The following is an 11,979-nucleotide window of genomic DNA, read 5'->3' on the forward strand; positions in this document are numbered from 1 at the left end:
CACACTAGCAAGGAAATACAGCCCTGTTTAAGCATAATTCATAGAGTCGTTGAGATTAGACACCTGCAGTGTTTGTATGCATGCCATTCATACGGTGAAATTATTTGACATAAACTGTATTTTCTAGCATCTGCTGAGAGGTTTCAGGCTACGATCTATGGAAGCTTGTTTCCACCACAGGATAAAAAAGGGTAATTGGACTTTTTTTTTTCCTTGCAATTCTGAGTCTAGATCTCACAATTATAAAAAAAAAATATATATATATTGTTCAAATTATGAGACATGAAATCGCAGTTGTGAGGAAAAAGTCAGTATACTAAATGCAAACTCAGAATTCCAAGAAAGTGTCAAAATTCCATGATGTAATGTCAGAATTCCACAGAAAGTGCTAAAATGGTGAGCTATGAACTCAGAATTCCACAACAAAAGCAAAATTACAGGATGCTAACTCAGCATTCTAAAAAAGTATCAAAATTTCAACGTAAACTCAGAATTCTCAGAAAAAAAAAGCTTAAATTCTGAGATCTGGAAATTTGAGAAAAAAAAAAATTGTAAATTCAGAATGATGAGATAAAATCTATAAACCATTATCTTTTTTAGTTCTGTGGCAGTAACAAGCTTCCATAACAATCAGATTCAAACCTGTAAAAAAAACCCCACAGAAATGAAGAGAACAAACCAAATAACATAACAAAAAATATTTTTACTAAAACTGAACATTTACAGATTTAATTTTCCCAGACAAGTCATACAGATTCCACTTCAGCCCAAACACAGACCTTTACACGAGCACTCACACAAGTTTCGCTTGGAATACAACAACATCAGAGCAGGTTCTGGCAATGATATAGACCGGTTCACAACAGCCGTTTAATGAACTAAAGAGTTTCACAGAAAGGAAACAGTATTAAAAAAAAAAAAAAATTCACATAATTTTGTCCCTGACCGAGAAGCAGCATATACGCATCCCACATTTAACAGGCCCTCCCTCTACACCCCATAACATAAAAATAAACAACAATGAACCATCCACCTGGATGTAGGGCCTGGAGCCTACAATCAGTTTCCAGTGAAATCCACTGCGCTAATGACTGTAATAGAGACTGTACTACACATTCTGACAGGGTCCAGTGTAGTGACCACACAAGGGATGCTGGGAAACCCCAGGCCATCACCACACATCATTTCCTGGCCGAACCCAGAAGCAGAGAGATCATATAGTGGAGCGAGCATTAGTTCTGACCAGGAACACACCAACACTCACCCAAAGGGCTGCAGTAGTTGCTTTTGAATCGTATGTTTTTGTTTTGTTTTTGTTTGTTTTTTTCGCCTAGTTTTAATTTGTCTGAGAAAGTGTCCTTTAAATGCAAAAGAAGACAGGAGGAGATTGTTCCACTTCTCTCACTTGATGCCACCGTTTCCTTCTTCTAAACCTCAATGTTGTTGCCGGCATAAAGCCTGGTCCATGTTCGGGCTGTGAGAGAGAGAAAAACACAAAGACCCTCCAGGACATCAATTAAGATCATACTGATTTCATATGGGTCAATCTCATAAAACATGTCACAATACACTGTGAGAATCAAAAAATGACAAGAAACAAAACACTGAATGTAAAAAAATAATAAAAAATAATAATAATCTTAATGGTCCTTAAATAGGTTTCATTATTTTTTTCTTTTGATTTCTGAGTGAATTGTGAGCTGAACCTGTTTTTGTGAGGTTTGCAATATGGAAGCCAATTTCCTCAAAAAATAGATCAAATAACAGAACAGATCAAATAAATTGTAACTGCTCACAATTTTAACTTTTTTCCCTTTACCATTTAGAGTACATATATAAATATATCACGATTCTTATTTCTTGCAATTTTTAGAAAAAACGTCAGAATTGCATGATATAAACTCGGAATTGCAAGACAATTCTGAGAAAAAGTCATTGTAAGATAAAAAGTCGCAATTACCTTTTTTTATTCTGTGGCGGAAAAAAGATAATAATGATGATGTATAGTAATAAAGATGTAAACTCAAAAAAGGGTCAGAATCGCACAAGATTTAAGTTACAAAAATAAAAAATATATATATTTTTTCTTTCGATTTTTGATGTGAGCTGAGGATAATCACAACTTTTTCTTACCGATTCAGAGTTCATTCAATCATCACAATTCTGATTTTTCGCAACTTTGAGAAAAAAAAATAAAAATAAAAATGAATAAAAATAATAATATATATTATATATATATATATATATATTATATATATATATATATATATATATATATAAATATATATATATACACAGTACAGACCAAAGTTTGGAAACATTTACTATTTTTTAATGTTTTTTGAAAGAAGTCTCTTCTGCTCATCAAGCCCTGCATTTATTTGATCAAAAATACAGAAAAAAACAGTAATATTGTGAATATTATTACAACTTAAAATAATAGTTTTTCTATTTGAATATACTTTAAAAAAATAATTTATTCCTGTGATGCAAGCTGAATTTTCAGCATCATTACTCCAGCCTTCAGTGTCACATGTAACATCCAGTCTATCACATGATCATTTAAGAAATCAGTCTAATATTCTGATTTTATTATGAGTGTTGGAAACAGTTCTGCTGTCTAATATATTTGATCAATAAAAGGTTAAAAAGAACTGCATTTATTCAAAATAAAAAAAAAATTCGAATAATATATATTCTAATAATATATTTTCTTTACTATCACTTTTTTATCAATTTAACACATCCTTGCTGGAATAAAAGTATTGATTTTATTTAAAAAAAGAAAGAAAAAAAAAATTACTTACCCCAAATTACTGACCAGTAGTGTATATTGTTTATTACAAAATATTTATATTTTAAAAAACATACCTTTTTTTTTTTTTTTTTTTTTTACTTTTTATTCATCAAAGTATCCTAAAAAAGTATCACATGTTCTGAAAAAATATTAAGCAGCAGAACTGTTTCCAACTTTGATAATGAATCATCATATTAGAATGATTTCTAAAGGATCATGTGATAATGATCCTAAAAATTCAGCTTTGCATCACAGAAATAAATGATAATTTAAAGTATAATAAATTTAAAAACAATTATTTTAAATTGTAATAATATTTCACAATATTACATTTTTTCTGTATTTTTGATCAAATAAATGCAGGCTTGATGAGCAGAAGAAACTTCTTTCAAAAACATTAAAAATAGTAATGTTTCCAAACTTTTGGTCTGTACTGTATATATGTAAGAAGGGCAAAAAGGGCTTCTATAATGTGTGAGCTTTTTTTATTGGAGAAGATTTTTTAGGTGATGATAATAGTGAATGTAAATCAGAAGCAAATACATTATGGGGAAGTCGTGGCCTAGTGGTTAGACAGTTTGATTTCTAACCCTAAGGTTGAGGGTTTGAGTCTCGGGCTGGCAATACCACATCTGAGGTGCCCTTGAGCAAGGCACCAAACCCCCAACGGCTCCCCGGGCGCCGCAGCATAAATGGTGTGTGTTCATGGTGTGTGTGTGTGTGTGTTCACTGCTGTGTGTGTGCACTTTGGATGGGTTAAATGCAGAGCACGAATTCTGAGTATGGGTCACCATACTTGGCTGTATGTCATGTCACACTACAGTTGGTTTAAATTTAATGCTTTGTGAATATGGTATTTACCCAACAAATAAATGAAGTTTAAGACATCATCTAACTCCTTATTTCCAGACACATCACAGTGATACAAACAGAAATAATACCAACTGAAAAAAAAACACACAAGTATGCTGAAATAGGAACAGAAATAGGAACAGGAACAGAAGTAAAATAACTGAGAGAGAGATTCATCCACTTTTCTTAAAATGTAATTTTTTTCTGTGATGCACAGCTGTATTTTCAGCATCATTACTCCAGTCTTCAGAGTCACATGTTCTTCAGAAATCATTCTAATATTCTGATTTATTATCAGCGCGACTGTTGTGCTGCTTAATATTTTTTGGAACCTGTGATACTTTTTTTTAGGATTCTTTGATGAATAAAAAGTTAAAAAGAAGAGCATTTATTTAACATTTTAATCTTTTCTAACAATATACACTACAGTTGAAAAGTTTGAATGAACTTAAAACTTTTATTCAGTGATAGAAAAGATTTTATTGTTAGAAAAGATTTATATTTTGAATAAACAATGTTCTTTTTAACTTTTTATTCATCAAAGAATCCTGAAAAAAGTATCGCAGTTTCCAAAAAAATATTTGGCAGCACAACAGTTGATAACTCGAATAATAAATCTGCATATTAGAATGATTTCTGAAGATCATGTGACACTTTACACTGGAGTAATGGCTGACGGAAATTCAGCTTTGCATCACAGAAATAAATGATATTTTAAAGGATATTAAAATAGAAACCATTATTTTATATTGTAATAACATTTTGCAAGATTACTTTTTTCTTTTGTATTTTTGATCAAATAAATGCAGCCTTGATAAGCAGAAGAGACTTCTTTAAAAAACATTACAAGTCTTACTGATTCCAAACTTTTGAACGGCAGTGTATATATATATATAAAATTCTATAGCAACATATAGGTCCGGTTTCACAGACAGGGCTTAGCCTAAACCAGGATTAGTCCATAGCTCAATTAGGACATTTAAGTAATTTTTATAAACATGCCTTAGAAAAAAGCATAACTGGTGTGCATCTTAAGACACCGACATGTTTTAAGATCAGTCAGTGCAAATTTCTTTCAGTTGAAACAGCTCAGATTTACATTTTAGTCTAGGACTAGGTTGAAGCCTTGTCTGTGAAACCGGAGGATAAAGTCCAGCTAGTGCTGATGGGAAGGTCTCACCTGTTTCAATGGCTTGAGCCTCGTTGCTCTTCCACTGTTCAGCGACATCATTAGCCAGCGGATCATCAGGGTTCGGAGCGCTTAGCAGAGCCTGGATAGAGAGCAGCACTGTACGGATCTGAAGAGCCGGAGACCATTTATCTACAAGAGAGAAGAGACAGACGTGTGACCATTAACCTTATAAAGCCTAGCGCTTCATATCTGATACATAAAGACCTCTCTAAATGATCAAAACTCTGATCAAAAACCTGTCGCACACAATTTACTCCATGCCTTCTGTCATCTGATTGATAGTTAAGAGTTTTTTAGCAAGTAAACGGTCTTTTAGCATAATTGTACAAATGGCCACCTTCAAATCTGCTCCTCAGGATCTTTTGAGGAGCGTTTGTTTCCAGAAGCTTTACTTTCACTGTTGATCTTCACAAGCCTCCAGAACATCTCACATCTTTGGAGGAGCGTTTATTTCTTCATCTCTCAAACATCACTGGATTGCATTGCATTATATAATTTAAATTTAATCTTACTTAGATTACTGGAGATATAGAGTGATGGCTGATATTTATAGCATTTCATATCTGCTATAACTGTTATAAAGATCTCACTGATTTACATTACAAGCATCAGAATCTCATCATATAAATATCAGCATCTGCACCAAAGATTTGTGCTCAGTTTGAGCCTCTGAATAAAACTGAGCTGTTTTTTCCTCCATATTCTCACTATTTCAGACTATATGAGCCATAAAACCCTAATGGATCAAATACGATAAAAAACATAAAACATATGCTAATTTATTTTATATGTATTTTGTCTAAAGGTTTAATAAACTGGTTTATTCTGAAAAAAGCCAGGCTTATATGCCATAATATGCCAGGCTTTACAAACACTATAATCACCTTTCAGGATGTCCAGACAGATCCTGCCCAGCTTGTCCACATTGGGATGGTAGATTTTGGTCATGAATCGGACCTTGGGAGCAGCCATGGGATACTCCTCTGGGAGGAACAGCTCCAGTTTGAACGTCCCGCCCTCAAAAGGTGAATCCTGCGGCCCAGCGATCACCACATGGAAATATCGAGCGTTCCCCTCATCGGGCTCCGCTCTGATTCCAGGCACAGGCTCGGCCAACAAGCGCTGCGTCTCCTATCAAACACAGACACATGTAAAACACAACTCGAAATTCGAATGCATGAACTGATCACGCGTAAACCCTGAATACAATGCAAAACCCTTCAGATAAAAGCATCTGCCAAATGCATGAACGTTAATGCAATGATACTGATGAGCTTTACTTGGTTTTCAGTTGCATGGAAACAAAATGCATTTAGAAAGTACTGGCAGCTGCATTGAACACTTTTGATAAAGTTTGTTTCTAAAATGCTTTAAAAAATGGCACTTAGTAGCAAGCAAAATAAATATCCACAAACAGGTCTCTGTGTAAGAAATTATCAGTACTTGGTTTTTTTTTTTAAAGATGGGTTTATGCTCACCTTTCACAGTTTATAACTCCTGTGGCGTTATTTGAGCAATTATTTGATTTACACCAGTCTATTTGTGTGTTATAATCCATTAAATATAAACCAACGCCAAAATGGCAAGTGACTGTAAAGTGAACAGTGATTGGTCTGTTTAATTTTCAATCAGCAGGTCTAAGTGGGCGGTACTTGTCCGGAAAAAGCTGCAGTGTGGATCAGACTTGCTGACAAACAGAATTCTGGTATTGCAAGATTAGATTAGATTCGTGTAAACAAAACACAAACGGTGATGAATCTCTGTGTACTTCAAATTCGCTAACCACATATTTACGACACAGTCTTTCTTAACAATTCAATACATTTCCTGTTTGCATGCAATCTTTCATTGCACGGAGCATTCTGCTTTCACATTTCTGGTGTTTTCCAGCGCAGTGCGTGAGATCCGTATCTGTAAACACGTTCATGTGTCACGCACCCACAATCTCTCAGCTGACACTTACATTACTGGCTCAGTAATAAACCAGAAAGAGCTGATGCAGTTGCTCTTTCCATGAAGGCTTGATTCATATATTTGGTGCGCTGTGCATGTTTGAAACAGCGAGCGCGCGGGAGCCTCCCTGCTGCAGCGCGAGCACGTGCCGTTTTCTTTCATTTTTAACGCATCGCTTTCGCAGCGCCTACAAATACCGCCATGAAACGCACAAGAGAAACATTATGGGAGTTATACCTTAATAATCCTGCGGGGCAATCCAGCCATCTTGTTTTATTAATGCGGTTTGCGCCGTGGCCCGGTCCCTACTCCTCGCGTTGAGGTCGACAGCGCATGCGCGCAAGTCTTCCGGTAAAAAAACGTCATCGTCCGCTCCAATAGGTTTTCTGGGAAATGTAGTTTTCCCCCTACTTTTCTAATATTTGTTGTGTACATTTCGAATAGTTTTAATGTTTTCCCTCCTTAAAATATTGTACAATCTTATACATGCATTCTTATTTGTTTTAATACATTTGAAATCAATTACTAATTTTTTTTTTTTAATTTCATTATACATTATTTATTATGCATCTGTTATGATTATTAAATCCTTTCCTTCTTGTTTAATACATTTAAATCCATTATTACTTTTTAAACTTTATATTCATATTATTTATTTCTATCGTTTGTCACCATTGTCTACCCTTTCAGTGTTATTATTTTCTTGCGAAAAAGTACATTAACTGTCCTTGAGCCCTAAAAAGGCGCTATATAAACAAAACTTATTATTATTATTTCTTGTGCATGTTATAATTATTTTTAAATCCTTAATGAATAGCACTTTTTTATAACTATTGTTCCTGAAATGTGCTATATAAATAAACTTGACTTACCTAAGTTATTTATTAAATAAATAAAGTTTTACTTAACCAAATTATTCTGACTTTACAAAAAAAAATGTTTAATGTTTTAGACTACGCTGAGAAAAGCAAAGCAATTTATATATATATATATATATATATAAAAATGATTAAACGTTGATCAATATTTGATATAACGTAAGATATTTGGTAAAAAGTCAGACATTCAATTCATATTGTAAATGTTAACATATGAAATATTTAGAACTAGTTTTCATTTTCATGTTGTTGTGTTGTTGTCATTTTTACTATTTTTTTATATATATATGGCTACATTGTATTAACTTTTATTTAAATTTTAGTTAATGTAATGCATCAAGTTAAACTAAATGAAAATGATAAAAGTTGCCTTGGCAACTAGCTGAAATAAAAAAAATCTTAATTTAAAAATGTATTTAAAAAATCGAAAACATTTTTTATGTCTTTAGTTAATTCTGATATGATCAACCATGAATAAATGATAATACACAACACATTAAACCAATAGCTGAAGGGAGGTTTATTTAACGTGCAGCAGTTCATGTACAAAGAATATTAGAGAAGACAGAATAAACCCGGACTATCGGTCTTTGGGAGGATTTGGGTTTCTGCGTCTGGAGTGATACCTGTAGTAAAAACACAAACACAAACCAGTTCATTCACCTGAGACATGGCAGAATATGCTGTTTTTGTGGAGCACACAACGCAGACTCACTGTCCGACGGGGAACCAGCGGTGTTTGGTGGTGTAAAACATCTTACTGAGCTCCTCTACGGTCGGGGCCTGTTTCTTATTTAAAACCTCTTTCCCAAGTCTGGCTTTGAGCACCTGCTCGTGCGTCTCTGCGTGATCACTGACCGCGTCCGGCCTGACGATCGGCTACAACACACACACACACACACACACACACACACACTTATGCACAACATCTCCACAAATTGCTCTTCTGCACCAGCAGGAATATTGAGAAGCCATCATACACACCTGTGTGAGCTCATAGGGCACATCTCCTGTCGGGTGATAACACACTATTGTGTTTCCATCAGATGTCACTGCCACTTCCACATCACTGGAACACAACAGCAAGCAAAACAGTAACACTTCATCAGTTATGGATGAAGCTGGGCGTGCAGGGGCTGCTGATGCATCATTATACATTATAACTGAACAATGAAGTGTGCATTTATGAATGCACTCACCTGCTGTCATTAATGGATGAACCTCTGACAGTAGATCTGTTGTGAGATGACAGAAAAGTTCCTGCTGAAATTAAAGGGGGAAAAAAAGTAAACGCATACAAGCCAGAACAGCACAAAATCATTAGTTATTGAGGGCAGAGAGGCTGCAGACTCGGATTATTTATTAACCGAAATGTGAATGTTTATCATTGAGAGAGCTCACCTCCGAGCTGTCTGATATTTCTGCTGGTGTTCGCTGCTCGGTTACACAGGTTCGCCAGTCTGCTGATGTGACCCATAGACAGTAAGATGTGACCCGACGCCATGATGTGCACCGGAAGGGAAACGATAGACAGGAACGGAAGTTCAACTCCGCGGCTCAACTACGACAGGTTTTGCGAAATTTGCGGTCTTTATCATTACATTAATCCATGTATTAAAAAAAATATATTTCTTGTGTGTTTAGTTTTGTAACTGTTATCCGAACTGTCTTGTAATTCGACTCAAAATATGCCTTTTAAGTTTCAACGTTTTTTTTTTCTTAACATTAGAGCGCCCTCTAGCGGAGCTATTACAGACAATGCGCTACACAAATATCCCTCCGGGTAGGAAACAATTCGTGTCCGTTCAGATCCTAATGATCAATATTTAACAAAATTGCTTTATTTGATCGATTAAAAACAACAACATAGGCATAGTAAAGACTGGCAAAATAAATATAACAATAATAATGATATTTAAAGTGTGGTCACTCTCCGTAACCCATAGGAGACAGAGAAACACAGGTTAAAAAAACTCCGAAATGCAAAACAAATTTATTTTATTCAGATGTGTTGTGAAAATACTATTTAACAATTGTATCCAAATAATATAAACTATCTTGCTGTACCTCGCAGCCCACTTGGAGGCAGCGTTACAAACCACCGTTCTTAATATATATATATATATATATATATATATATATATATATATATATATATATATCTTTATCTTTAAAACTGCACTGTAAGGTAAATACAATTTAAATAGTTTTCTTTCGTTAAGATATGTGGTATTAATTGTTATTAATCTGGGTTTTTCATTTATTAACTTTGTTATGCGTGGAGCGCCCTCTGGCGGCCTAGATATCCGTTCCCAACATAACTATATTAAATGGATAATCACAGAGAATTAGGATAAAATAAAATCATCAAGCCAATTCGTATTCACTTAGATTCATGAAAGATAATATTTTAAAATGGCAAAAAATAATAATAAATAAATGTAAAAAAATTACAAACACCCGCAGTTCCGCAATACGCCACTGGAGGGCAGCGAACCACCGCGATAGGGATCGGTTTATTCATTAAGATAAAATAAATGGATAAAATAAAATCTATGAATTAGGATAAAATAAAACCATTAAACCAATTAGTTTTCACTAATATTTATGAACGATAATATTTAAAAATGGCGAAAATAAAAAAAACCGTATAAATACCCGCAGTACCGCAATACGCCACTGGAGGGCAGCGAAACACCGCCATTACAGATCGTTTTATTCATTAGGGAAAAAAAATGGATAAAACCAAATTTATGAATTAGGATAAAATAATGAAATCATTAAACCAATTAGTTTTCACTAACACTGATGAAAGATAATATTTTAAAATGGCGAAAAATTAACACCCGCAGTACCGCAATACGCCACTGGAGGGCACACCGCCAATACAGATCGATGTATTCAATAATTAACTTATGATAAAGCATTTGTTTTTCAGAATGGATCAGTTTGGAATCGTAAAATGATGACAGACATCATTCATAAATACAGAGTAAAACAACTGCCTTGGATTCTGTAGTTTATACTTTAAATTATTTATCATAATTCTTTACACACTTCCTAAAAAGAGGAAATATGGAGAGAAAATTCAATCGTCAAGATTCCTTCAAAGGAAACTGGCTTCAAACATTTGTCAAAGGCAGCACATATATATCAGAAGATATCTTTTGAGAAGATAAATCTGTTCTGTATTTTGACAGATGCTTATTTCATTCATTATGAATCGCTGGTTGATATGATTTTCAGTCTTCTGTGCGTCCCGTCGATGATTCGGTCTCACATAAAGTGGGTGGTTATGAGACGTCCATCTCACTGCCGGACGCTCCGGATACTGTATTTGCCACCAAACGTTCCCGACTTCTGAAAGCTTCCGCGACTGGAGATACAACAGATCACCGTTAGCAACAAACACACACAAACACACACAGATCCTCACGAGACGCCTGAGATTCACACCTGCAGCGACGTCGCTGATGTCCCAGACGCGCAGCCCGTCCTTCTGTCCTCCGAACGCATAGACGAACGGCAGATCCGGACAACAGGAGCCGCAGAACAAAACGCCCTGACAGAGAGACAGAGCTGTGTTATAAAGCCACGCCAGATGCTCCAGACGCTCAGAGCTGTGTCAGATACGCACCATCTTCATGTCTCTGGAGTGGATCAGGGCGGGTTTGTTTCCCAGGACGTCCCAGATCTTCACGTGTTTGTCTGCTGAAGACGTGACCAGACAGCCGCGGATCTGACTGCTCAGATCCATCCCTGAGAAAACACGCCTGCTATTATCATCAGAGACAGTCTTGAGATACTAGCATAGATTTTATTATTACAAAATAATTCATATTTAGTTTTTTCATGTTAATTTTAGTTTTTTTAGCTTTTTTTTTTTTTTTACATTTTTATTAATGTCTTTATAGCTTTTATTAAGTTTTATTTCAGTTTTTTTTTTTTTATTTCTTTTTATTGTTTTTCAAATGAAAATTTAAAATCAAACAGAATAAGCTGAAACACACACACACACACACATATATATATATATTTCAGGTAAAAAGCTTTTTTATGATCTGAGACTATTTTAGTATCACTGATATACTACTATATTTTTATAATGTGCAACTGAGTTATAATTTCATATTTGCATTTTTTATATATATAATTGGCAACTAACTGAAATAAAATAAGCTTTTTAAAATATTTTTTTTAAATAACAAAATTGTTGTATGGATTTAGTTTTATTAGCTATAATGATCTGAGTCTATTTTATGAGTTATTTAAATATAATCAATAGTATGCTACTATAGTTTTTAATC

General features: G+C 34.4%; 3 protein-coding genes across 5 annotated transcripts in view; all 3 read right to left on the reverse strand.

The window, feature by feature from the left end:
• Positions 1-683: 683 nt before the first annotated feature.
• LOC109062104 (ubiquitin-conjugating enzyme E2 N) lies at positions 684-7,174 on the reverse strand. The gene is made up of 4 exons (XM_042737738.1): positions 7,032-7,174; positions 5,726-5,972; positions 4,830-4,970; positions 684-1,474 (listed from the first exon to the last, which is right to left on the reverse strand). Exons 1-4 carry the CDS (start codon positions 7,059-7,061, stop codon positions 1,428-1,430), a joined length of 465 nt encoding a protein of 154 aa, XP_042593672.1. The 5' UTR covers positions 7,062-7,174; the 3' UTR covers positions 684-1,427.
• Positions 7,175-8,177: 1,003 nt separating this feature from the next.
• On the reverse strand, positions 8,178-9,200 carry LOC109062105 (39S ribosomal protein L42, mitochondrial-like). Of its 3 annotated transcripts, none has more exons than XM_019079196.2 (5): positions 9,074-9,200; positions 8,872-8,935; positions 8,657-8,741; positions 8,388-8,551; positions 8,178-8,298 (listed from the first exon to the last, which is right to left on the reverse strand). In XM_019079196.2, exons 1-5 carry the CDS (start codon positions 9,174-9,176, stop codon positions 8,253-8,255), a joined length of 462 nt encoding a protein of 153 aa, XP_018934741.2. In that variant the 5' UTR covers positions 9,177-9,200; the 3' UTR covers positions 8,178-8,252. The 3 variants fall into 3 exon arrangements, with proteins under 3 accessions (XP_018934741.2, XP_018934742.2, XP_018934740.2); XM_019079197.2 differs by having other exon boundaries at positions 8,872-8,932; positions 9,074-9,196; XM_019079195.2 differs by having other exon boundaries at positions 8,872-8,941; positions 9,074-9,193.
• Positions 9,201-9,493: 293 nt separating this feature from the next.
• LOC109062025 (periodic tryptophan protein 1 homolog) overlaps positions 9,494-11,979 on the reverse strand; it is a 7,950-nt gene continuing 5,464 nt past the window's right edge. Inside the window, exons 13-15 of the mRNA XM_042737624.1 lie at positions 11,310-11,431; positions 11,129-11,234; positions 9,494-11,048 (exon numbers count right to left, since the gene is read on the reverse strand). Of these exons, the coding sequence (XP_042593558.1) occupies positions 10,966-11,048; positions 11,129-11,234; positions 11,310-11,431 (311 nt within the window). The 3' untranslated portion in view covers positions 9,494-10,965. The remainder of the gene's footprint in view (positions 11,049-11,128; positions 11,235-11,309; positions 11,432-11,979) is intronic.

This window comes from Cyprinus carpio, chromosome A4 (assembly GCF_018340385.1).
Source record: "Cyprinus carpio isolate SPL01 chromosome A4, ASM1834038v1, whole genome shotgun sequence".
Taxonomy (NCBI): Eukaryota; Metazoa; Chordata; class Actinopteri; order Cypriniformes; family Cyprinidae; genus Cyprinus; species Cyprinus carpio.

Bases quoted from the DNA above. Each gene is read 5' to 3' on its own strand.
- LOC109062104 (XM_042737738.1), bottom strand. From the start codon at position 7,061: ATGGCTGGATTGCCCCGCAGGATTATTAAG. The intron at 5,973-7,031 runs GTATAACTCCCA...TGTGTTTGATAG, and splicing joins TGCCCCGCAGGATTATTAAG to GAGACGCAGCGCTTGTTGGC. The intron at 1,475-4,829 runs GTGAGACCTTCC...TCTCTCTCACAG, and splicing joins GGCTCAAGCCATTGAAACAG to CCCGAACATGGACCAGGCTT.
- LOC109062105 (XM_019079195.2), bottom strand. From the start codon at position 9,176: ATGGCGTCGGGTCACATCTTACTGTCTATGGGTCACATCAGCAGACTG. The intron at 8,552-8,656 runs GTGTGTATGATG...TGTGTGTTGTAG, and splicing joins TGCCCTATGAGCTCACACAG to CCGATCGTCAGGCCGGACGC. The intron at 8,299-8,387 runs GTGAGTCTGCGT...TTTTTACTACAG, and splicing joins CGCTGGTTCCCCGTCGGACA to GTATCACTCCAGACGCAGAA.